Genomic DNA, 25,829 nt, shown 5'->3' on the forward strand with positions numbered 1-25,829 from the left:
AATCTCCAAAGCCCATATCTATATCTTGGCTTTTAGGGGTCACTCTGTGCCACGGCTATGACATATGCCAGTCTTTTAGCCTAAATGTGCCAGGGGATTGCTTCAAGGTTGCCATTAAGCATTCTTTGTATCATCACTGAAGAGGGGGAGCATTTCTTTTTCCTTTTCATTCAGTGGGGGATGCAGAAGTGAAAATAAGATGTGTCAAGAAGACATTTCTTAGAAGCCTCAAAGCACCCTTGGTTTTACTGCCACGCTGAAAGGAAATTGGAAATGCCACAGCAGACATCAAATGGGGAAAGGAAGGGAACCAAATGGTTTATCTTTTGCAAGAGCGTAAATTCCTCCTCGTGTTTTAGAACATTTGAAAGTCATGCTGAATAGTTCATACCCAACATCTGCCTCATCTGTGTATGTATTAGTGAGAACTTTCTGTAGAAACAAGTTGATTAAAAAAAAAAGATGAATGTGGATTAAAGGGGGGAAAAAAGATCAAATTATACTGGAAGAAATTGAACTGAGATGAGAAAAAGCTTTAAAAAAAAAAAAAAAAAAAGCCATTTTAAGTCCTCACCTTGGCAACAAATTGTCTGTCCTTCAGGTCCAAGTTGGCTGTGGGTGCAACATAGTCTTTCCAGATTCGGATCTTGCGCTCTTTAGCAGATCTGGCCAAGAAAAACAAAAATCCTTCTGTCAAGACCATAAAAACAAAACTGCTAAACTTTACAAGAGCTTATTAAAGTAAGAAAATCCCCACACAGCTGGCTTATTCACCAAGATTGTTCAACTTTGCTTTACTTTCAAGTGACCAGATTTCAGTCATAAAAAATACATCATCTTACCCCACAGAACACGGCTTTAATGTTTTAAGACATCACTCTCTGGTTAAGATATTAATAGGGGCAACTGTAGACCAACAAGTCTGGTTCTAAGGTGAAAATCATTACTTTCTAGAGTTGTTGGCTTTGAGGAGAATGTTTTACACTGAGCCAGCTATCTTATACAGCTAAGCCAACAATGAATTCAGTTCCTTTACCCGTGTATTTCTGTTCTACATATACAGACTGGCTAATAAATATGATTCAAGTCTTCTCCATTCATGAGATGTGTGCAATGTTCAGTCAGTTTGACCATTACAGGACTCTGATAAAACAAGTTGTGCATATTCAACTGCATACCGCTCAGCAGCTCTTAGTTTCTCAGCTCCTTGGGTGTAAACAGCCATGGACCAATCTACGCAGCGGGCGAAGCCTTCCTTCAACAGGAGTTCTGTAATATTACCGTTCTAAGACAAAGGGACACAGGTACAGTCAAAGACACAAAAAGGCATTTCTTTAATGAAACCGCCACCACGTGGTCCCGATTCCTGCGTTTTACCGGATGAAGGATGGTGCCCAGTATGATCTGGTTGGGGCAGCTCTCCAGAATGATCTGAACATCTCGCTGCAGAAGACGGGATTCGGTGAAGAATTTGGCCTCTGCAGCAAAAGGCTCTGGTGTTTCTGTACCATCCGCTTCCCTCCTGAATGAAGGGCACTAAAGAGAAAGAAAAGGCAAACAGACATTAGCATATGAGCCTCAAACAGTATGTACCTTACATGAATGGCTTAAAAAAAAAGCCTCAACCAATTTAATTCAAAGGCTTGTTCACAACAATTTGTTTGCATGTTTATACATACCCTCAGAGGATATTTTTTCCCTTTTGTCTGATGTATTCTTAACTAAAGTCACTGTACTTTGTAAGTAATCTGTAATCTTTTTGAGTGCAGCGAAACATCAGACGGACACAAGCCTTTGTACAATGAGACAAAGAACACCTTCAAATGGATGTAACATCTTCAAGTGGGAGATGAAAAAGATTAGTTATCTTGAGTGGTCCACTGGCAAAGCTGGACTGGGTGAAAGAGATTGATGGAGGAAATGTAGTGGTGTAGATATGATGCTGCTGGAATAAACAGCTAAAAATGTTTGAAAAAGAGCCAGCATCCTTTATTGTCTATTTAAGAGCAGACAGTAATGTTGTTTTTTTAGTGGAGCCAGTTAAAAAAGCAATTAATGAAGTAAAAAAAACAAAGATATGGAGGGGGGCTGTCAGAAGCAGACATATCTACAAGCATGGAGCTATGTATGCAATAATTCTATTCAATACTTGTTACTGTAGCCTAACACTAAAAATAGAAACATGGATACAGTTACATGCATGACATGTTATTGTGCAGTGAGCGAGTGGCGGTTACCTTAACACCAGACAGCATAACAGTGACCAGGTAGTTGTCAGGGAGCAGCAAGGCACGAACAACACTGCCGTCACGGACGTGCTCGATGATGGCTGAGGAAGGAAAGCAGAGAACATCAAAGGGCACAATCCCATTTCCATTCAGGGAAACACAATGGATGATTGCTACAGAATTCAAAACACAAATATCTATGATTAACTGTTAGTGGGACAGAAATGGTTCCGTTAAAAACCACGACTGTACTCCACTTAAAAGCTTTCCCAAACACTAATGTAGGCTTAATGGTGCCCTTCACAACATACAAAGCCTGCTTTCAGCCTGAGTCCATGGCCATCAATAGTTTCACACCAGAAGTAGCATCGTGTCCAAAGAAACCTCTAAAGATCACTTCTGCACACCTCTGCTGTCAGCATGCCAAGAACGCCAGCTATACCAATTTTTTTACTGAGGTGCCACCCTTAATGCGTTTAGGTTCAGATGAAAGTTATGCATTTGGTAAATATCATGCTGAGAAGAGAGAGCTGATGAAAAGGTTTCACAGATGGCTCTTTGATCTCCACTGGGAAACATCACCAAGAGCTAAATGCGGCCATTCTTCTACGGGAAGAAGAAAATAACATCCATTTTTGCTTTTGAATCTATGAAGGCGAACACACAAAAGACTTTTAGCCAATATTTGATATCATTTCAAAGCATAGACTACGCTGTATGCATTGCAATGGCCTTTGAGGTCATTTAGTTTGGAAGTTTAGGAGGAAACTATTTAAAAGTCTAAATCATAGGACCTTTTGAGATGGGATCTGTAAAGTCTGAAGCGTTTTTGCAGATAACTTTCATATCTATGCGTTTCTGTGGATGTGAAGATTAAAAAGGGAGTAAGAAAGAACTGGTAAAACACTTTTAAAGGCCATTAAAAGACGCTCACTGTCACTACATCATCACCCTTCTCTCTCCAAAAAGTTCAGTTTCAGCACCCAAATCTTTTTGCATGTGGATGATGGGCACAAACATGGAGAAAACTCATCATCGAAATATCTGTGATCGTGTGCACAGGGCTTTAAGGCCCCCAGCTGGGTTATTGTATCTACATTTAAACATAACCCTAAATACATCTCACGATTGGTGAGAAAAGATCAAGTGAAAAAAAAAAAAGGAAAAAAAAAGCCACCACGTCCTTTTTCCCCCCAATTCAATTAAAGAGTTGTGAAATGAGCTGAGCCACTGTTCCTGGCAATCATCATGAAGTAAATCGAGCGGCACATTACACCTCCAGGAAGTCAGAGGTGAGATGGAGCGAATGCACCAGTGACGAGTAACAAAAAGAAGCATCTTGGGTCAATAGAATGTGCGTCTAACGTTGCCTTCAAATGTGGCTTTTCTAATAAAACAGAAGCTTATGACTGCTTTTGTGGGTCATTTGTCTTTTGTTTTCTAGGCCACACTTTCTCAGTATGACTGTGTCAACATACAAACCCCTCCTCAAGTCCTTACCATTGATGGGTTTCTGGTGCAAGGAGTCAACAAAGTTGCGGGGATTCTCTATGGTGTACTTCATGTCGCGGATGGTGTGTGTGCCGCCACCCTCGCTCCACATGCCCTTCCTGGCAGCCTTTGACTGGTCCTCCAAGTCGCAAAGTCTGGAATGCTCTGGACTGGACCAAGAAAAAAAAAAAAGGAAGATGTTTAAGACACAATAAGTTGAACAAGCACAAATCTCAAGCTCCGAACAACTGTTTGAGTGATTTAGAAACAACAGTGGATTACTGTTAGCTACGCAAGCCTCTTCTGTTCGACTGCTTCTACTGACTTTCATTAGTTAACTTTTTCATGATGTGATTAAAATAAATTAAGGGTGAGAGTATGGTAAAACTTTCCTCTATAAGGAGGAAAGCTTAGAAACTTCTGGATGTGAAGGCTGAACACCACAGGGGGCTCCTCATATGGGTCACTGTTAACAGTCAGACATTTAAAATCCAATCTACTGCAAAAATCTGATCAGCAACTGTAGCAAACTTAATCTAACAAAGCAGTTCAGCAGCGTGACATTTGGCGACTGCTGACACCTACAGCAGAGAGAACCTGATCTTAAAACTGAAATAACAGCTGCACTAAAGTTGTAACCATTTCAGTTAAGTACCATTACCAAATAGCTCAGAAAAGCCAGCAAATAAAAGAAAATGTTCAAGCTTGAAAAACGGCACCAGCATCGTTTTTTTACAAGCTTCAACTGATTTCACAGCAGTCATAAGAGGACCCACATTGTACCCAACAAGCAGAAAAGGTTTTGATTGTAAAGTTTAACGTGTGGAACTCCTGTTAAACAGGTTGGATTAAAACATGGCTCATCCAGAGCCTCGTTTCATTGGGCAAATATTAGCCTAACATGTACAACATTAGAACTAAACAGCTGGGTCGCTGGCAACCAGCTGATGAACAGACTAGAACTACTTAAAAATGTATCTGAGCACTTTGTGGAGAGACAGTAACAATGCTTTTAACTGCTTTTTCATAAAAAAAAAAAAAAAAAAAAAAAAACAACACAACTGGCTACAAAAATGCCAAAATTAAAACCATGCCAGCTTCTTAAACTTCTTTAATTATTCAGAACTTTATATGGTCGACAGGCTTCTGTTTTTCCAAGAAGCTCCACTCAACTGGTACGAGTCGGGGCGGCGTGTGTTGTCCATTTCTAAAAATAAACTCAATATTTTACATCCGACTGCCTAAAAGTCACGGTTAGCTTTGTGGTTGCAACAAACTGGTTTGTAATTAAAATACCAAAGAACACACACACACACACGCAGCCAGCTGTGTGCTCCTAATTGAGCTTTTGGACGCTTGCCCACAATGTCCTCTCTTCACCGAGCAACTTACTTCAAATTGAAGTGAAGACAGTTTCTTGCTTACTGAGCAACCAAACGGTCAAACTTTCTCCAAGAAGTGAATTGCGCTTAAGCTACTTAAAATTTGAGCAGCAAACAGGAAGGGAAAGCTACAACGATACAGTGAGAAAGTAAGAATGCGATGAAGGGAAGCAGACATTGTAAAGTTGCAAAATTAAAAAAAAAGCGAGTTATAAGCGGAGACTGGTTTAAAAAAAAGAAGAAAAAAAATACAGAAATAGTCTCATGTGTGGAGGAAGATGATTGTGTGAACTCATCCCTCGTCTCCGAATAGATCAGGTTCTTTTTAGGTCATCAACTCCTCCAACACACTGCTTCAAATCAAAACAGATATTGAACTGAAACACTGAGCAAGACTACTAAAGGAGCAAAGGCCAAGGAAAATAACTTTCCTCCGCCTTATATTTCAACATGCTGTAGGCTACATCTTTCATCTCCATACGTCGCCTTTGAGCAGCCAAAGATACTTTGTATAGATACAATATGTTATAGGTTCCTTGCTGTCTTGTGTAGTCTGAAGAGGTTGCAGGAAGCAAAGTTCCCCCCATGCATCTGAGAAGGGTTCCCCTGCTATTGAACAGTGGGCCCTAATGAGAGGATGAGAGGAGTTCACCTCCTGGATGTTTATACCTCTCAACCGCAACTCCTCTTAGAGAGAAACAACGGGGGATTATAAAGTGCAGTTGGTTTTCATGTTAATGTGCCTCACTTTAGCTCCGATAGTTATATAAACCAATTAGTCAAGCCCCATGCCTGCGACTTTAATTTTTCAAAAAGAAAATGTAATGCTGGGTTCCACAGCCATCTCAGTAAGTGGATTAAACGCATCTGAAGAAGGAAAGTCAAACTAAGTGATAGAAACTGATCTGAAGGCGGAACAGACGAGACTGATGAATGTGTCTGTGGCAGTCATAGCTCCACATTAAGGACAGCAAGTTCAAACCCAAAAACTCAAGTCAAAGCCAAACTCAAAATTTGACAGCAAAAATAAATAAAAGGTGAGACTAAATAAAAATAGAATTAAAAAAAAAAAAGCCTGCCCTGAGAACTGGCCTCCAGCTAGGAGGTTCATAATCTGGCTGCCACATGTTAGCAAGCAGCAGCCGGCTTCTAAACACATGTTTAACTGCACTGTCCGGAGCCATCGTCATTATTATCACCTCCATAATTATCATCACATCACAGTTACTGTGATCAACGTAGCAAGTCACGAGGAGTCATAAAATCGGAGGCAAGTGCACTGAGGGAAAAACAAAGGCCTTAAGTCCTCCCTGAATAATGGGCCCCCCTTCGGCCAAATGATGCCGGCTTACACTTGAAGCATCATTTACATTAGTGCTCGTTATGGGCCATTGCACAGAATGCTTTAAATGGGTCATTAGTGGCAAAATGTTCACATCATCTCTGTTCATGTTGGAATATACAAATGTAGCAGCATGAGTCAAATTGCTTGTAATGTGAGTCATGTGCAAATACTGCCACGGGGGCTGGGGGGGTGTAATACAGTACTTTATCATATAGCATGGGGTGTATATTTAGGGGATCACTGCATTGGGGCAATGTGGCAGAAAAGGGTTTCAAAGGGACATCATCACAGCAGTGAGGGCATGCTGCCACCATCTGGGAAACCACGGTTCTATCTCAATTCTCTACAGACAGCCAGTTGAGGATTTAGGCCCAACTCCCCACAGATTCTCCAGTGTTCCAAAGCTACAGGCTTTATCAAGCACAAGTTTACATCGTGCAGCCAAAAGATTTCCTCTCAATCCCTTAAACAAACTTAATTGAGTAGCAAACTAATGGGCTTTTGCTGAGGGACTTGACCCAAACTGACTGAGCCAATACTTTTGGAGGGAAATCATTCATGAGGTCATCCTATTATAAAATGATACAGTACAGTTAAGGTCTATCGGGTCAAAGTACTGAATTACAGCACGATAATAAATACACCACATGCAACAAAATCTCTCATGCAACAATAATTCATCTTAACTGGATTTCCATGTTCCCAGTATCCTGTTTTTTGGGGGATTTTGGTGCATCGTAGTTATTTCTTGTATAAGCAAAACATCTTATTCTGCTTTAAGAAACGGGAATAAGGTCTTACAACTAATTGTTCAAAATAACAGCTAATACTAGAGCTTCAATAAAAGGTCAGTGCGGCAAATCAGGCTAAATTTAGATTCAGCATTTGCAGTAACTGATGAATAGGAATATGTCAAGGTCATTAACACCTGTAGGAGCTGAGCTACAGCACAGTTTGACAAGACTGCGACTGAAAGGTTGGCAATACAGCATTCCATGTGAGCTCTCAGAAACAATTAATCAGGCTGATGGTTTTAGTTCGCTTTGTTTTTCGATCATTCTTTGGAAAAAAAGAGGACAACCAGGATATTAAAAAAAGATCGCAGACAGAAGTAAGAGAACTAATTAAACAATAAATGAATAAAAAAAAATAGTTGTCTCACATGAAAATTCCATTGACATGCCAAGGCTTAAATGTTCTTACTTGTTTCCTCTGATTCCTTCTTTTCGGACTGTTGCAAGGCCTTCATTCACCAAAGACTCAGCAAGGTTTTCACCTGTTGTATCTAGAATGAGAGGGAAGCAAAGCACATTTCACAAGTCGTCCTTCTCCTGCCAGGCAGAGCTGTATGTTGATATTTAGAAGTGACGGTGCACCTTTCCCCAGGTAGACCATGCCATACTCCCGGCCCAGAGATGTCTTGACTTCCACAGTGAAGCACACTTCTTTTCCGATGAGCTTCTTCCTCAGGAACTCTCTGGCTTGGAAGGCCCACGGCTACAACAAACAGAGGAATATGTTTGACACTTTACCAGAGTGATCCAAACCAATGCCGGTCACAAGCAGCTAGTCAACTTGGACTTTGAGTTATCAATAAATGCACGATACAGCAAGTAAAGACAGCAACAAACAACTCTATTCAAAGTGCGTTGTACTATGATTTTGATACTATTTTCTGATCATTATACGTTCATAACTATAAAACCCAAAACAAGCTAGGTTTCTGTTAGTAAGAGTAAAATTCCTGCACTTGAACTATGATCCTAGTCCCATCAATGATTTATTGGTATGTGAATGTTTCTACTTCCTGTGTGAGGGCTGACGGCCAAAGAAGTTTAGTGTAGTGCCTTCAGTTTCTTACAAGCAGGTGACACGAGGCAGCTTTTTAATTGGTTACTTCAGATTTTCCACGACAACCTAAATGTTCCCCCATAGCATGTTGGACAATGCTGGTTTCGTCTCACATTCTAACATTTGAGAGGCCAGTGTGGTCATTTACAGGTTCAGCATCTCAATTTAAAGTGGACTACAGTAGGTTTGCCTGCATAAAAACATTTTCCCCTCATTGCTGAAGCACATCTCCTGTTTTAAAAATATATGCTGAAGGATATGTGCCTTGAAAGGAGAGAATATCTCCCTTTAATACGATTTTACGGGACACCTCAAACACCTTGCTGTGTTCCAACAGATGTGCCTTCTTCACTGTCCCCTCCTATGAGAAACACTGAATTCTGAGGTAAGAAGCAGCGCTTCAACGATTAGCAAAGCGCTAACTTGGAGAAAAAAAAGAAAGATGGTTTTCAATATAATTTCATCTTGGTCAAACCAACCATCTTTGGAAGCTTATCTTAATGGATTTCTATTCTCCAAAATGTCAAGGCGAAATTGAAAAATACATTAAATTAAAAGCTGCCTTTTCAGTCTTACAGGACTCAGATAGAGAGACCCCCCCCCCCTCCTCGCAGCAGAGCTGTTGTCATATCTGGCTACGTCAAATGAATAGATGAATGTAGAGATTTAAAAAATAAAAGAGAGTCAAACTAATTTCATGTTATCTCAACATTAATTCTTCACATTTTCAATTTTTTATCACTTATCTTTCTTCAGTGGAGAGGAACAAAGCAAAGCATAAAAAATGTTTAAAAAAAAAAAATCAAGCACACTACGACATTCTTCAAACTGAAATATCATGAGTTGTGCTTTACAGATACTTAAACTGACCTTGTGAGAACGATTCAAATTGATATGAACACAGTGGGATAAGCCTGCTTACCTCATCAGGGATGTCCTTGGTGTCAGGCTGGCCTTGTGCTGCTCGGCGGGCCATGGAACCCGCTCGGACGTTACTGAGATTGATCTGACGTTCTGGGGGTGGGCCGCCTCGAGGCTGACCCCGAACAATGATGGCACAGCCCGACAACACCTGGAGAGGTGACAATACGCACTGTCAGCTGGGGCAAACAATATCAACACCGAGCACTCACAACGGACACAAATGCGACACCGCATCGATTCTGTGGAAGAAGGATAAAGCTTGTGGTTTCTTCCAAACATTAATCCTTGTTATCAGGTCTATCAAGCAAACAGATGGTCAGATGTGATTAATTTCAAACGTGTGTGTAAGCATAATCAGTGCAACGAGCCTGCAAATAATGTGATGCTAATCAGTTGCCAATTCGCAAAAACAGCAGCAACTTTAACAGGAGCTGTAACAACCTTTATAGAGCTAGATGCAACTTTACACTGCATGTTGTCATGGTGACAAATGTGAGATCATGCCATCTGATAACGAAGCTAAATACGAAAAAAAAAAAAGATAACCTTGTCTTGGGTTTGACAACCATGGCATTTACATGAATCTGAGCAAACACTTTATCTGCAGACTCTCCAGACTGTCTGCAGGGAGCATCCCTGGATGCTGTTGATCTAAGATGTAAGCCAGATAACCTCGCATCAAATTACTGGTGTTCATCACTAACTGACATCCAAGTACAGCAGAGATGTGGCTGTAATTTGTAAAGACTGACGGGCGACAGCGGACAAAAAGGGAATGTCAGCCCTCCTCTTTTTTATGAAAGAGACAGAATTTCTGCAGTTACAGACACACAAACTCCCTTTAATCAAATGTTTAAATAGAAATAAAATTAAAAAAGAACTTTTTCATAGAAAGAAGCTTTGTTCATTTCACAGTATGAGGTAAAAATAGCAGTTTTTCTTAAAAGTATCTTGTTAAAGGCGGATGTAAAAGTTTTAGACTGAAGTTTTATGATATCAGTGGTCCACAAAATGGCATATCTTACCTTCTGAACAAACTCATTTCCATTATTTTTAACTAATCATGTCTGGGTGAGCCGCCAGGTCACTTCACTATCAAAGTTGGTCTTACTGAATCTAACTTAACATTTACAAATCACCGCCAACACAAGATAAATCTACAGTGCACACATTCAAACAAAAAAACATAGGACTGTGTTAATTTGGTACAAGTTATGAGAGAGGAATCTGAGCGATTTTACCATTTAACAACTAAATAACGGCCCTGTACGAAGTTTCTAACTCTACTATGTTTCCTACTATCATTAGCTGTGGCGTGCCAAAGGCCTTCCCTTTTCTTTTCTTTTTTTTTTCCTTCACCCCCTTACAATATTTGAGTCAAATGAACAGGAATAAATGGCCTCTCATCTCTGCCAGGAACAAATCTAACCAATGATATCAAGGCAGTGGTGGAGAGAGTGAACCCAGATTAAACTTAGAAAAAAAAAGAAAAAACTTGATTGAATTGATAGTAAGTGCACCTAATAAAGTACAATATAAAAGAGAAATGTAACATAAGTTTTGCTGAGTCAACTGCCAACAATTAAATGTCCTTGAGTGAGACATTGTTGTTTCAGTGGAGGTTCAAGGTGGCAGACACAAGACTTTGGGTCCGATGAGCCCCTCCAGCAGTTAAACTTTTCAAATAAATATGTCGGGAAGAGCCTTTATTTAAAAAGTGGAATTGCTATAGAGGCAAATCTAACAAAAAAGTCTAAGTAAGTATAGGCATAAAGAAAGATGATACAAAACGAAGATAAATGGGAGATTGCGGGGCAAAAAAAAAAAAAAAAAAAAAAGTTGTAGCTACGTGTCAGTTTCCCATGGTTGGTTTTGACCAGCTCTCAGGGGAAATGCTCCCCGTCGGCGACTTAAAACTGACGGAACACATTTAGCAGCTTTCCAACTAAAAGGACCTGGAAGTCTTGATTAATAACCGGCACTTCGACTGCGTCGGCCGGTCTGACTGGAATTTATAGGAAACAGTGACGGAGACGAAAAATGATAAATCAGGCTGAAGAGCTTTTCGCGTTAGCTTTTACTCTACTTTACTAAATCTGCTTTCGAAGATGAGATAACCAACGCTGTTTTCTCGTTCAACTGAAAACGCAGTTGACAGTTTCGCCACGGACAATGAACATTTTTCATTTGAAGTAACGGTTGTAGGACAGTTAACGCTAATTAGCTAACAGTTAGCTGAGAAACTGAACATCTGTTAACGTTTCCACTGAGAAGTTTCAAAGTTCTGTTACTTCCCATTCAGCCTGACAATTAACAAGTTCTAATCATGTGTCAATGTGTCAGTGGATATTTAAAGATACATGCTTGTCAATACATTTGGCTTTTTAAAGAAAGTAGTTGGGTTACTAAACGCTAAATATCAAAGCAAACGTGCTAACGACAGTATCCCTCAGCTTATTAACAGGATAGCAATTTAGCACCAAACCAGCTAACGTTAGCCGGCATGCTATTGCTGCCAGATGAGCTGGATGCAATTGACAGTTGTTACTACTACAGTGACAACGGTAGAGTTGAACGGACAATTGCGTTTGTAATGTCAAATAAGTTCTCATATAAAGTTAAGAGAAAACCAGCCTGTACTTTAGCACATAGTAGCACTCATTAAGCTAACTAGCTATCTCACTAGTGAGCTCACATATTCACATGTCAGGATTCCTACCATTTTCACGATTCCTCTTTGCAAAGGAGAAGACGAAACAGGGGCTGTCTGAGCTGGTGCTGAAACAGATGCCATGTCCACCGATTTAAAATATCACGTCGCTAAGGGGTAACCAGGTAAGGGAGCTGGGACTATGAAGTGAGTGACTGTTCTTATGAAAGCCAAGAGAAAAAGGCTGCACACCGATCAACACACACGTTATACCGGAAACACACTTTGCCTTGCAGACGCACACGCTGAAATCTTTCCGGGTCTGGGACACAGAGTGAATGGGAGCGGACGGAGACAATTTTGGACCGCGTACGTAAATTGAAACGAGAGCTTCCGGAGCAAGAGGTACGACACGTCAGCTTAGCGTTACCCCAGATAATGCTGCCTTCACGGTGTCTGGGAAAAGCTTCAGCTGCAACCTGAGCCTCACTCAAGCACAAATACAATGTTCAATGTTGAGACTTTGAAACATGTGAAATATAAAATGCGTCAGCAGTTACAGTTACCATGAGATACTGCATCTGCATTACCTATTTCTATTTCTTATCAAAGAGAAAAAAAAACATTAAATGTATTAACCATGCAATATTGAAACACTATTCTAAAATATATTAAATCAAACATGACAACATTTCCAACTGTGACATCCAATCTTATATTATTCTGATCAAATTTACAAACTTAGAAAATTGGTAAATTGGATAGATGACTGTGAGTTGCCACTGCAGCATGCAATGTGGTTTACAGATAAAATGTATATATTCAGTCAAATAAAGTGCAGCATTAATTTATTTGCACACAGCAGTGAATCCTGCCACCATTGACATTAACATTGACCTGAAATGTATTTCAAAATGACAGCATAATACAAACAGGTGAATTTAGACAGCTAAAGTAACAGTACCACAATACAAAATAAATGTAAAGGAACGACTACACAAGTGAGTAAACCTGAAAACGGTTTGTATATCAGCAACGACAAATAGAGTGGAAATATAAAAAAGATTTTAAACTTCTAAAAGGCTTGTTTGCATTTTTAAAGTTAAATAGTGTAAAATAGTAAAATAGTGCACCATCAGTCTAGAGTCTGCTAAATCTTCCTGATTCTAGTCAGCTGTCAAACAGGGTTATTTAGATAATCCTTTCTGGCAATCCCAGTAGTTTTCTTAACATGTTCCCTTGACCTTCCAGACCCCAACTTTGCACCACCTACCCTGTGGATAACAACCCGTGAATTAGCCATATCCCTAACAAAATAAATAAATATGTCTTGGTAAAAGTTAGAAGAGCACCGCGTGGTGCATCTTTCCTGTTTCCGCAATCCTGACAATGTCTTGTCATTTTATTTACTGATAAATTAATGTTACAGTTCCACGATCATCATTTTGTTCACCAATGACGCCACCATTTTAGGCCTCACCACAGATGATGATGAGACAGCCTATACAGAGGAAGTAGCAGCACTTACCTACTGGTATGAGTGGTACAGAAGTGGTGGAAGCGCCTAACAACATCACAGCAGCATGGGGCACACCGCTTCAGAACAGTTTCTATCACCGAGTCATCAGTCTTCTCAACTCACACATACATGGTCACTCACTGCTCTGGCCCCCCTGTTTACGGACGCTGCAACATTATGAACATTGTCACTATGCAACATTGTGACAGTGGAATCATTTCTGACAATCGGCAATTGTCAGATCGTGCATATTCTACATGACACTAGCAATACCTTTTATATTAGTGCTAAATAATGACCTTATATCAATGTAATTAGATAAATATTTCATTTGCATTGCACATGGATATATATATAACTAATAAATAATGCAAAAGCAGCATAAGGCATATTGAATGAGTTAGGAAAGATGCATTATTACCAGTGTTGCATCAACTCTTTAAGTGTCATGTTTAAGAACTCAACAAAGCAGTTACAGTCGTGACAAAAGTTGAATGTTGTCTGAATTTTTTACTCTTTTACTTAGGAGTGATGTTGCTTTTTATTTCACAGTTTAGTTTGGCACTGTCTTCAAGAAAGAGTCAAAGCATTCCCTGGAAAACACATCATCTGGATGCCAGCACACATTGATTCAAAACGTCTTTATATCACTCTGCTTCCACGGAGGCATCCCAGGTTTACAAGTCACCCTGTGCATTAATATAACTCCATACCATTACAAACACAGTCCTTTAGACTGTGAGCTAACATGCATGATGGCTGCTATCTTGTTCAGCCTTGAGGGTTTACTTTTCAAGACTTCAAAAGGGAATTAAAACATTTTACTCATCTGACTACATGACAGATTTCCACTTCTCCCCAGTCTGTCATAAAAGCATTCAGGCCCGGAGGCAGCATTTTTAAATAGAATTTTTGTTGTGCATGGTAGAGTGCTGACTCTCTTATATCGAGTGATAAAATCAGTTAACTGAAAACTGTATTTGCAAGTGCCTCCAAGCCTCTGATATCACGACAGAAGGGTAGCCTTTTTAATGCAGTGTGCTATAAAGACGAAATAAAATGACCCTTCAGTATTTATTCTGAGCCTTGTACTTACATTGCATCTGTTTCTTTAGACTTTCTGAATCTTTGTCACATTTGTGTAGAACTGAGGACCCACATGAAGGCAGAAGGCAGGCGGGAAGAGAAAACTTAATGAAACATAACCAAAGGTGCTGCGTTTGGAGGATGTTCAACACCCAAACAGATGAGCATGGCAGGAACTGAACAAGACTTTGCATGGAAAGGAGAGTAATTACACACAGAATAGCAACAGGGATTTGACTCTGAACACAGGACCCTTGGCAGTATCTATACGCTGAGGGTAGTTTCTGTGTTAGCTCGGCTGCATGTCCCCTGTGACATAAATTTAGTCATTTTTCTGCAGTAGACTGCATGGAACCCAACTATTTGTAACCATGTGAACCAAACACGGCAACTCCATGTGCTCCTGAATTGATCTCCATTCAGAAAAACACTATGGACACTTGTTTAGAGGAAGTATTTTATGGGAAATCTGCTGTTATCCAAACCTCTACAATTTGCTGAAGACTGATCACAGAGTCGTGCATGGGAAGCATTGGCACAGCTGACCCAAAAGATGGTACATATCAAACTCCAGCCTAATACAATGCAGATATGAGGCAATCAGTAAATAAACCCAGATGTGAAACAAGGCCAGAAAGCTAAATGAAACAATACAGACAAGGGTGGGACAGTTTCAAAATATAACAGGAAATAAAGCCAAAACATGAAACGTGGAAACGCAAAGCTCAAACACTGGAACAAGGACACACATAGCAAAGCAATCCCTTAACAGGGACTCTTTTAATGATGTCATATACTTTAGATGAAGAAATAATGTGCAGTTTTACTGTGAGGAACGATTCAAATATTCAAATATTTCTCAAAAAACAAAATTTCTCAGCCTCAACATACCCTAAAGGTCTTAATGGGATATTTCTATGCAGTAGGTTTAATTTTCTATTCAAATGTGATTGTTCTGAATTACCCTTCTCAACCATTCCATCATAAGAACCCTTTAGATCAGTGGAAAAAGACTTCTGCCTGGATATTTTTGCCCTTTGTTGGCATTTCTGACTGTGCCTCGATATATTTTAATGCTGAATTAAATTAGCCACCAACTGCAAGTTAACATTATCCAACAACTATGTTTTATTGTTATTGCAACTTTATCAAGTATTATCTTAGGCAGTTTATATGGTGAAAACGAGGATCACTTAAAGATGAAACATGTATGTAATAAAAATACAGAATGAGATCATGAATATTTTTTTAAATCATAAATTCTAAAAGCTACAAGCTTTGGGATAAAAAAAAAACCCTCACAAACCTATAATTCTTAAATATACTAACTCAAAATGTTTTTTGCTTACATATTGCTTAAAACCATTTTCTGTGTCCGAGTTGGCACACATGATCCTCAAATGAAGGTGCGCAAACTTCCATTAAACTTAGAAATACAATTCACAGAGTAAATGTGACCGTCAAAATGGGGTATTGTGTTAGGAATCGTGAGAAATCGACTTAAAAAAAGACACTATTTCCCGTTCAAATGTTTGCGTAACTGGTTATAGACAGAATTAGAAATGTCAATGTTGGCCATTGAATTAGCTCACATACTGACTTTGACTTACACGTGTGATTTAAAAGTGTTTCCCTCGATTTAAAACTCATAAAAAGGTGGAGAGTTTCAAGAACTTTAAGTCGTAAACTGATCCAGGATCCGATCAAAATGAGAGACGTGTTTAGACAGACGACGTCTTTGTTGTAGCGTGCTGGCAATATTGCCAGTTGGACCACGGTCATGCAAAGGCGGGATATATGTTAACAACAGAAGACCAAAACAGTCACCTACGTACGCAGAACGCGAGAACATTCACGAGAGAAAAACTTGTTAACATCTACATGCTTTGGATCGGCTCGCTTTCTCGCAGCAGCGTGGAGGAAACTGACCATTGATGCAGCTCTGTTGCGCACACGGCACCTGTGCGTTTTGGAGAGGTTTTGGTAAGCTTTTACGCGGCTGAATATTTCCCATTTCTCAACTTTTCAAGACACAAGAAAGCATCCATATACGTGTTTTATGTACAAGACAAAGACCTATGGCAGTTATCTTAAACATATACGTGGCCTTTGGTACTATAGGCTGGAAAAACTCCCGCCCCTTCATCAGGCGAGACCAGACAAAAATTTACGCACCACGAAAATGTGGAGCTTTTCTTAACAACACAACAGACGTACTTTAATCAGTCTCGTTTGGCACACACTGTGCATGCAATAAAGCAGTATAAATCCATGACCACATCAACTCACCGGTAATAAACAAAAACGCTCGCCTTATTTATCTTCTGTCTCGGTTGGCAAGGAGATGATGGTGTCCAAAAATGGCTGTCCCCTCTCGAATCTGGCTGACTGTACACAGAGTATTATTGTCCTCTCACTCATGGTTAATGTATAATGTGGGCCATATGGCATTTTAAAATCAGAGCCTTTATTTCGGTGGCACTTAGATGTGTGTGGACCCAACTAATGATATTCAATTAGTCATTAAACAGGCCAAAAGACGAGCCTTGTGTGGGTTTTCACATAGGCTAATATTTGCTCGTCAAATATTTCCCTTTGAACCGTTTACAACGCATTTTTATCTGCTGGCTGCCCAAGGAACATCTGTGAAGGTTATTTTAGCCTCCCTCTTCTGGATAAACGAGGTCCCCCAATTGGCCCTTTCCTTGCGCCTATGCGTGAGTCTATTTGTTCACGTTTTGAGAGAAAATGTAATAAAGAGAGACTACGTGATAGATTTATGATTTATCAAAAGCACTTTACCATATGGCAGTCGTCATTGGAGCAGATTTCCAAATGTTTGTTTTATGAAAGGAGACCAGAGATCCTTTTAATCTGAACCACTTCACCCGGGAAGGATGCTCAAGTCACGTGACTCCAACTCTAAATCCCTCTTAAGTATGTAAAACATATTGGTGGGCATCGTTAAATTCACATAAGAAATGTTATTGTTTAAACTTTGAATTATATTCTTTTCTAAATGTGTGGGTCGGGCAAAGCAGAATGTTGAAGGGCTGCAATGTGATGCGCTGAAAATCGATTTGTCTGATTAAGGCTTGCAGCCACTGCGCAAAAGTAAGCCATCTGAACTACAAAATATGGATATTATTAAAAATGTTAGCACTGAGAATTCGAGTTTAAAACCGCCATTGATTAGGCGTAAGATCCAAATACCCTGCGTTTGTTATTGGTGCTTGAGAAAATGTTAATATGTCTGTAAACTCTGCTGAGATGCAGTTTGTTCACCTGTGTTCACAATAGATGAAACGCTGCTGAATAGGAGGCAAAAATTACTCATTTTAAAATTTCCCAAACATACAGCAATACAATTCTGATTAAAATAGAATACTATTACGGGCTATATTTTAGGAGGAGAGATTCTGGCTGCACAGACTCATTTATCTGAGGACCGTTTTATCCCCAACCAGTGTTGACATTTCAGGAAACAGGTCACCACGTCATGTTGAGGTCTGTAGGCCTATAAAACTCTGCTTAAGGCTGTGATTCCGCTCACTGTCGTTCACCTGAGGAGCGTGGAGTTACCTGGTCAGTTGAACTTTCCTCACAGTCTTTCCACGCTGCGTTCAGCGCTCACTTTGCCTGAGGAAACTGTTGTTTTGATTTCACTCATGTGGGCTGAGTGCAAAAGGATGTGCGGAACAAACACCGATCTGCGTAACAAAGGTTAGTTTTTCATCTTTAATTTGCACCTTGAGTCTGTTAATAGATTTTATGTAGAACGCTTTTATGAAATATGTGCAATAGTAAATGTCGTTCATCAAAAGTCAAGTTACCACTTTAAATATCAGTTGAATGTATGGGATTTGTTTTTAAAAGGTGGCGAAAGTGTCAACCAGCTAGGAGGAATGTTTCTCAACGGCAGACCTCTCCCAGAGTCCAAGAGACTGAAAATGATTGAACTGGCCTCGGAGGGTGTCCGTCCAAGTCAGATCTCCAAAATACTCCGGGTACGCACAAATGGCACAGTTTAACACTTTTACTCTTTAGACTATAGAGCTTGGATTTCAGTGACATAAGTCGACGTGAAATTATTTCAATTACTGTATTCACCTCAGTGAATTACATTAATCATTAATGGAGTGTGATGAGGCACTAAAGTGGGGGCCCACTGCGTTCTTTAGGTGTCCAACGGGTGCGTCAGTAAGATCCTGAGCCGCTACCGGCGCACAGGACTCTTGGAGCCCAAGGCCATCGGAGGGAGCCGTCCTCGGCTTCTCACCCCCGATGTCATCTCCACGATCATCCAATGCAAAAGGGAAAATCCGACCATTTTTGCTTGGGAAATTCGGAAACGGCTTGCAGCGGCACGATTATGCAAGGCTGCCAAAGTTCCCAGCGTAAGTAAGATTGAAAGATAATAATCGTGTTTATTAATCTGACAGTGATCCGACAGTTGATGGAGCTCTTTGCGCACTGTGTTTTGCAAGGTGTCGTCTATAAATAGAATATTAAGAAAAATCCACTTGGAACATGGACCAATGTGCATGGAAGTCAACGCTCACATCAGTGCTGAGCAGGGTAAGATATCAGACAACTACTTTTATATTAGTTCTGCAACTAAACACCCAGGAAACTACACAATGCACTCTTTATCAAACCGTATATCAAACATAAAAATCTAAGCTTATTTCTGTGGCTTCCTGTAGATTTTTATTCTGTGGTTGATGAGCAGAAGGAGCAAGACATGGGTTGTGGTGAGCAGAAATCTAAAGGTTCCCAGCACAGAAATCGCACCACCTTCACCCCAGAGCAGAGCAGAGTTTTAGAGCACGGTAACCTAAAAGCATCCAGTTCATCTATCACTATGCAGCATGTATACACTCAGAAAACGTACTCTTCTGTGTCCCTAAGCAGAATTCTTACAAAGTCAGTATGCAGATCTGTACACAAGAGAGAAACTGTCTGCTGAAATTAACCTTCCAGAGGACACCATCAAGGTAGGCTGCTCATATTTATTATCAGCACGATCACACAAACATTCAACTTTCTGCTCCTGAGATGTCTTGTTTCTCTCATAAAGGTGTGGTTTTCAAACAGACGAGCTAAATGGAGGAGAGAGGCCAAGCAGAGAGGCAGCACACAGAGTAAGTGTGTTGTACTTGTGACACTTGTTGCGGGGACAAAAATATTTTTGGGAAGTCAGGAATGAGTCTCGTTCAAGGGGAATGGCTTATGGATTAAGGCTAAGGGAAGTTTCTATGAAATTAAAGTTAGTTAGTGTGCTATGCTCTAAAGCCATGGAAACACGAGAGTATGTCTGTGTGTGTGCTTACTGACTGAGAGTTCAGCAGGTATGCAGGTATGGAAGGACAAGGATATGAAGAATTCCAAGTTGAGAAATGAGACTGAGCAGCTTTGTTCCAAAAGGCCAAATCTGCATTCACACTTTTTCACATATTTGATATAAAATGTACCTCAGTGTCAGACTTTCAAAAGCAGAGATTTTGTTTCTCTGACGTCTCAACAGGCTCCGTGTGGCTGGCTTTGTGAGACAAAGCTTAAAGTCCTTGAAAACATAAAACTATGAAGTGAATTTTTGGCTAAAAAGAATTCCAGCACTGTTTTCTGTCTTCTGTCTGTAAAGCAATATTTGAATCAAGCAGCTTTGACCGCGTGATCCGAGGCTGTTTCCTCTGGTTACATTTACACCACATTAGTGTTGGTAGGCAACGGGAGTAGCAAGAATGAAGTGCAAGGACATTTTCCACAATACCGTAACCAGAAAGATACAAAAGAGGTCGAGCGTTCGAACAGAAACGGGTAACATCCTGCAGAAAGATATTTCACTTCTAACCTTTCTGAAGTGTTTATTATCTACTGTTATCTAGTTTTCAGATTTGGATTTCCAAATGAGATTTCTGTCTCAAATAATAAAATTCTATTGTTGTTTTTTTTTTTTTGTAAAAAACGTTTGTGTTGATAGGTGAAAGATTTAATTAATAGGTGAAAGATTTAATTAATAGGTTTAGTGTGAAGTTTATTATGTATGTTCGTGTGCAATAAGCACTCAAATGAAAACTCAAGACCCTGTAGACTCACACCCAAACACACTGGATATAAGACTTAAAAGCTTTGATCAAAGAACTCCATACGATACTTATTCAGATCATATATATTAATGTTTATAGTTTTCAGCAACAACTGAAGCTTTTAAGGTGTTTTTGTTTGCACTTGTACTGGTCCATACTCCATCCCTCTTATCCCTCATATTAATTGTATGGTTTCTCACCCAACAGCAGAACTTCTTTATTGACTCTTTATTGACTTTTATTTATGTATAATTTCCTATTTCTACTGTCTAATGACATTGCTATTAAGGTATTGAATGAAAAGGATGATTGTTATTGATTTTAAAGTTAAATAGCCAAGGGAGTCGATAAACTCACACAGATTCTATTTAAATCATTTTCTAAGGATGGATAGATCAACAAAAGGCTAAATTATCGTGTCATACTTGGTTATTCTAATCATTTTGTTTTTAAATGCTGTAAGAACAAGCAACCCACATGACAAATATTGTCATATTTATTTGCAAATATGTTCTAATCTGTTGCAACTCTTAGATATTTTAGAACTTCAACTAATCATTGACTGTCTTTATTATTTATTCAACGTACAGTTATGCAGAATTCTGAAAGTCTGTTATCAATGCCGGCCTCAGTTCCCCATCAGCTGAGTGACACAGTTCGTCAAAACATGGATACGTCTTCACTGGATCTCCACAGAAATACATTCACCTCCCCACTGGCTCAGCATCACACAGGCACAAAGACAACCTTCCCTTTTGCAGCCAAGACAATCAGAGGACACTACTCTGTGCCACAGCAATGGAACCAGCAGGGAATGCCTCTTATCTTGAGCCAGTTTCAAACAAATGACAGGTTCCTGTTTGCCCCGGATGTGAATCCACAACGCTGCATGGACCTGAAGTGGAACCAAATTTCTTACATCATTGAGCAGGTTTAGCATGGACAGTTAAAATGTATTTCTTCCTGCCAAAAATCATTGTTAGTGGAGCTCAACTTTCTCAGCTGCAGATACATTTTCTAGCCAGTAGAGGGAGACAAAAGACTGGAGTTGAAATCTAGTTGCTGAGACAACTTACTGCAGCCTCCCTTATCAACTTTCCCTGACTTCGTGCATTCTAAATACATTTAATTAGGAGTAACACAAATCAATAGCCTGATTAGCATATTCAAAAGAATATAATCTTTTTATTGGTTACTTCAGACAATTAAACAAGCCCAATAAATGTACTAAAAAGACAAAATGTATCCATGATGTACTGAATAAAGCTGGGGAGATAAGATTGTTATGAAATGTTTTATTTTGGCTGTGATGTTTTATTGATGTGTCTTTTCAGGAGATGAGCTGTTCTGTGCCAAGGTGTGATTAAGCCAATAAATATAGACTTTGCTTGACAGGGAGCAGATTTTAGAGGGTACATCCAGTGCTAATAGAGACCTTTACAAGATGAATTAGGAAATCTCAGCCTGATGCTCCGCCATGTTTCTGGTCAGTGACTTGGTCATTCAGGCTTGATGACTTGTTATTAGAAATCATAACTCCATGGATTATTTAGGATTATCACAGACTTAAATGGGTGTTATCTCCTTTATAGTCTTTATAGGCTTTGTTGTTGTCGAGTTGCAGAAGGAGGTTGAGGAAACCCTCCAAAATTTCTATCCAGGAAAAGCCATTGGGAGAATCTATAAAAGCGTAGCTTCAAAAAGTCTAAACATGACCAGATATCTGCACTGCTCCATATAATTTTTTATTACTGCAACAGGGCAGAGGCATTGAGTTCCTTTATATCCCTTTACTACAGTGAAGAGACAGTAAGACTCTGGGTTTCTTGATGATTGGCCACCAGGGGAAGGATTGGGATCAGAACGCAAACGGCTTGGTCAGCAGGATGGAAGTGGCTTGCTGACCCTCGTCGGAATCTAACACCCTGAAGCCAGATAGGTAAACGATATCTCCACATGATGGTGTCTGTGCTGTGATTTCCACTGGAAACTACTTTCTGAGCTGCTTTTGCTTTGTTCACTGAGGTCATTTTCTGTTACTGAAAATGATCAGGGATTATCAACTGTGGTGGAAAGGAAAATTTTCTCAAGTACTCCATTTACAAAATATGTAAAATGTTGGTATTACATTTAAAAAAAATGTTTCTTCCTATACAGGGCATTATATCATAACATTATTCCAGAAATCTGGAATAATTTCAGGGTTTAAAGGGCAGGGGTACTCGCCTAAGCTGGACCACTTGCTCCTCAATCCTTCAGACAACCCTGCGTTAAAAACTGACAGCTAACCATGAGCTAAAAAACCCACAAGGGCAAAGGAGTACTTTTAGAAACCTTTGCCAAGCTCTGCAATACAGAGTTACATTCACAAATGCAACCTTGTCCAGAGGTGGCGCTGACTTCCCTGGGCTTGGAAGCATCTGGGATGGACCAATGAACCACACAGTGGAAAGATATATCATGGTCAGACAGATCATTATTCCCATAATTGTTTCAGTAATTGTTTTTTTAATAATAGGTACCGTCGGTCCTGGACCAAACGTGCACAATCCAGACTGTTATCAGCAAAAAGTCCAAAAGTCAGGCTCTGTAATGGTATGGGGTTGACTTTGGTGAAAGTTATTTACACTTCTGCTGAAGCAAGATAAATATACTGAGATTTTACAGAGAAATCTGCCGCCTTCACACCTTCTCCTGGGGCATCCAAGCGTTTTTCAACAAGTTGATGAAAACCTCTTCCTGAAATGAAAGAATCTTGAAACGGAAATTGCAACAACAACGACCCAGAACTGCTGCGAACCTTGAGATAGGTAAAGTAACAGGTGAAAACCTTTCATCGCTTGATATCCTCAGTGCCAGAACACACTTTTCAAGTGTTGTGAGAGGGAATTGCAGCTTTTTTTGGGATCTGTTGCAGGTGTGAAATGCAAAAATGGATGTATATTAACAAATTGAATGAAACATCTTCATACCATCCTAATGTTTTCAGAAAAAAAAGCAAACTCCATTTATTTGAAAGGTACACTTAATTGTTGCTCTACAGATTTTGGATAGTGTCTCCCATGTGAGAGACCTGGGTTCAAATCCCCTGCATGAAAGGTACTTCCTCCAATAGGGGTCCTTAGGCAAGACCCCCTTACCCTACATGCCTACCTGTAAGTCGCTTTGGATAAAAGTGTCTGCTAAATACATAAACACTTTACAGATTTGTATTCTTAACAAACTGTGTCCATAGAAAAAAAAGAATGAAGTAAAACTGGCTATTTTGTCAATACAAATGATCTAATAAGGTTGAAATATCCTGATGTCGGCGGGACTGATAACTCTTTCTTTTTTCATATTTGGGGAGAATTTTTGACTCAAGCAGGACTGTAAAGGTTATCAAATCAATACGTTCTCATTTAAACTTAAATATAGCTTTTTATTGAAAAAAAATGAACACATCTTGCACCACTGATAACCAAAAACTCTGTTCCCAGTAAAATCACTTGACACCAACATTCATCTGTCATCTGGAGCATGAAGCATTTCTTATCTCATATTGAGCAACCAAAAGTTTGCTAAAATGCAAAGCCAGGGTCAAATGTACCCCATGTTAGTCTGCAATATCCAACTTTGCTATCCAAATGTTTGTAAAGACATTATTATCTATCTCTTGGCTTTTGTGTGAATGACCCCTGTTGCTTCGGCCACGCAACAATATTCATCACACACAAGGATTTGCATATCTGAGCAATGTTCAGGCTTCACTGCCAAAAACCGAGCAAACAGACTCCGAGACCTTGAATCTGGCAACATTGTGCATCAATGTGGAAACAGTGGAAAAAGACAAGCGTTAAGAAGAGAGGTGCTGAAAATGGCTCAATGTAAAGTTGTTTATTAAAATAGAAAGAATACAAAGGATATAAAATGTTAAAAAAGACGAAAAGTCATGGATATAAAAACAAGTCACTAACACAAAATAGCAGCTGTATTTTATAAGTATGATATTTACAAAAATTACATCTTGGAATTTACAGATTGCATGAGGCTATTTACATAAAGGTAAATTAAATAACAGTCAAAACACCTTCAGAGCATGGTCGTAAGAAACCTTACAAAACAGTCACATGATCTGCCACATAACTCAGAATATCTGGCATTTGGTTCCACCTCTCAGTCAGTCACCTTTAATTAAGCTTCCTTAATGTTCACTTTAATTGTGTAAATGAACTGTGCAAGACTATTTGAAGTTTGTACTCATGCAATGGTACTGCAAATCGTTTTTTTTTTTTTTAGAGGAAATTACTGTGGGAGCTGACCAACTATTTAACTCGCCATCGGGACTGTCTGTTGTGTTGAATGTGTTCCTCAGTTGGTTTCCACTCCACCGTTTTCCCTGTGATATTTAGAGCAGTCATCTTAGATATGAGGATTCTAATTCTCCAGTAACAGACACATAAACCAGCAAAACGTGGTTGTCGATGAATGAGAATCAGTGAGCCACTTGGGCCTAATTTAGGGCTCTTGGGTTAAGTCTTGCGAATAAAGAATTAGATTGGTTGAAATTAGATTGGTATGAATAGTGCACACATTTATGTTTCTGAGGCTAACTAAGTAGGTGAAACTCTTAACCAGAATATGCAGTTAAATAGACAACTGTATCAGTAATGAATCCAGTCCAATGATATCATAATTGCTCCTTTGTTTGATTATTGACGTTTAAGTAGTCTAATGATATCCCTTTAAAATATCATTTTTATCAGATTTTTGTATTTTTTCATGCTTTTCACTCACAGTTGCTATGTCAAAGGTGGACCAAACCAAAATCAAACTGTATATCTGCTTTGTTTGCTTAGATTCATTTTTCTCTGTTGTCCAATGATATGCATTTAAAATACAAATGTTAGATGGTTGTATTTTTTAATGAAAGTTCTAAGAAAATTCCACTTACATGGCTGAAAACAAATACTGAATGGCTGTCAGGCATCACTGCTTAAAAACAGATGCTATTCTGTAATAGAAATCACTGCATGGACTAAAGAACACTTCATCACTGTATCTACAAATGTGTGTTAGAGACAATGTGTATATATATATATACACATATACACACATATATATATATAAGATGACGCTGGTCTCTCTGGGACTGAGCTCATCTATCATGAACTGGGATTCAGAGTAAATCTGTCTTCTGGGTCTAATTAATCAAAAGTTGTGGTTTGGAAATCATGGACACCATGTTTTCAGGATGAAAAAAGGAGGGAGGCGAACCAGCTTGT

The 25,829-nt window shown here is 39.4% G+C and overlaps 2 protein-coding genes across 2 annotated transcripts in view; one reads left to right on the forward strand and one right to left on the reverse strand.

Annotated features, from left to right (window-relative positions):
- The window catches only part of snd1 (staphylococcal nuclease and tudor domain containing 1), a 152,593-nt gene extending 140,415 nt beyond the window's left edge, over positions 1 to 12,178 (reverse strand). Inside the window, exons 1-9 of the mRNA XM_072377184.1 lie at positions 11,941 to 12,178; positions 9,220 to 9,369; positions 7,823 to 7,943; positions 7,650 to 7,731; positions 3,729 to 3,889; positions 2,238 to 2,329; positions 1,378 to 1,536; positions 1,179 to 1,285; positions 575 to 665 (exon numbers count right to left, since the gene is read on the reverse strand). Of these exons, the coding sequence (XP_072233285.1) occupies positions 575 to 665; positions 1,179 to 1,285; positions 1,378 to 1,536; positions 2,238 to 2,329; positions 3,729 to 3,889; positions 7,650 to 7,731; positions 7,823 to 7,943; positions 9,220 to 9,369; positions 11,941 to 12,015 (1,038 nt within the window). The 5' untranslated portion in view covers positions 12,016 to 12,178. The remainder of the gene's footprint in view (positions 1 to 574; positions 666 to 1,178; positions 1,286 to 1,377; positions 1,537 to 2,237; positions 2,330 to 3,728; positions 3,890 to 7,649; positions 7,732 to 7,822; positions 7,944 to 9,219; positions 9,370 to 11,940) is intronic.
- A 4,837-nt stretch (positions 12,179 to 17,015) lies between these two features.
- Positions 17,016 to 21,731, forward strand: pax4 (paired box 4). Its single transcript, XM_072377371.1, has 8 exons — positions 17,016 to 18,199; positions 18,353 to 18,483; positions 18,658 to 18,873; positions 18,964 to 19,054; positions 19,183 to 19,308; positions 19,391 to 19,473; positions 19,557 to 19,620; positions 21,156 to 21,731. Exons 1-8 carry the CDS (start codon positions 18,145 to 18,147, stop codon positions 21,500 to 21,502), a joined length of 1,113 nt encoding a protein of 370 aa, XP_072233472.1. The 5' UTR covers positions 17,016 to 18,144; the 3' UTR covers positions 21,503 to 21,731.
- Positions 21,732 to 25,829: the final 4,098 nt, after the last annotated feature.

Source organism: Leuresthes tenuis, unplaced genomic scaffold, assembly GCF_036924035.1.
Source record: "Leuresthes tenuis unplaced genomic scaffold, fLeuTen1.0.hap1 SCAF_23, whole genome shotgun sequence".
NCBI classification, from domain to species: Eukaryota; Metazoa; Chordata; class Actinopteri; order Atheriniformes; family Atherinopsidae; genus Leuresthes; species Leuresthes tenuis.

Coding starts and splice junctions, on each gene's coding strand:
- pax4 (XM_072377371.1), top strand. CDS start 18,145: ATGTGGGCTGAGTGCAAAAGGATGTGCGGAACAAACACCGATCTGCGT. Junction 18,200..18,352: donor CACCGATCTGCGTAACAAAG/GTTAGTTTTTCA, acceptor TGTTTTTAAAAG/GTGGCGAAAGTGTCAACCAG. Junction 19,621..21,155: donor GCAGAGAGGCAGCACACAGA/GTAAGTGTGTTG, acceptor TTCAACGTACAG/TTATGCAGAATTCTGAAAGT.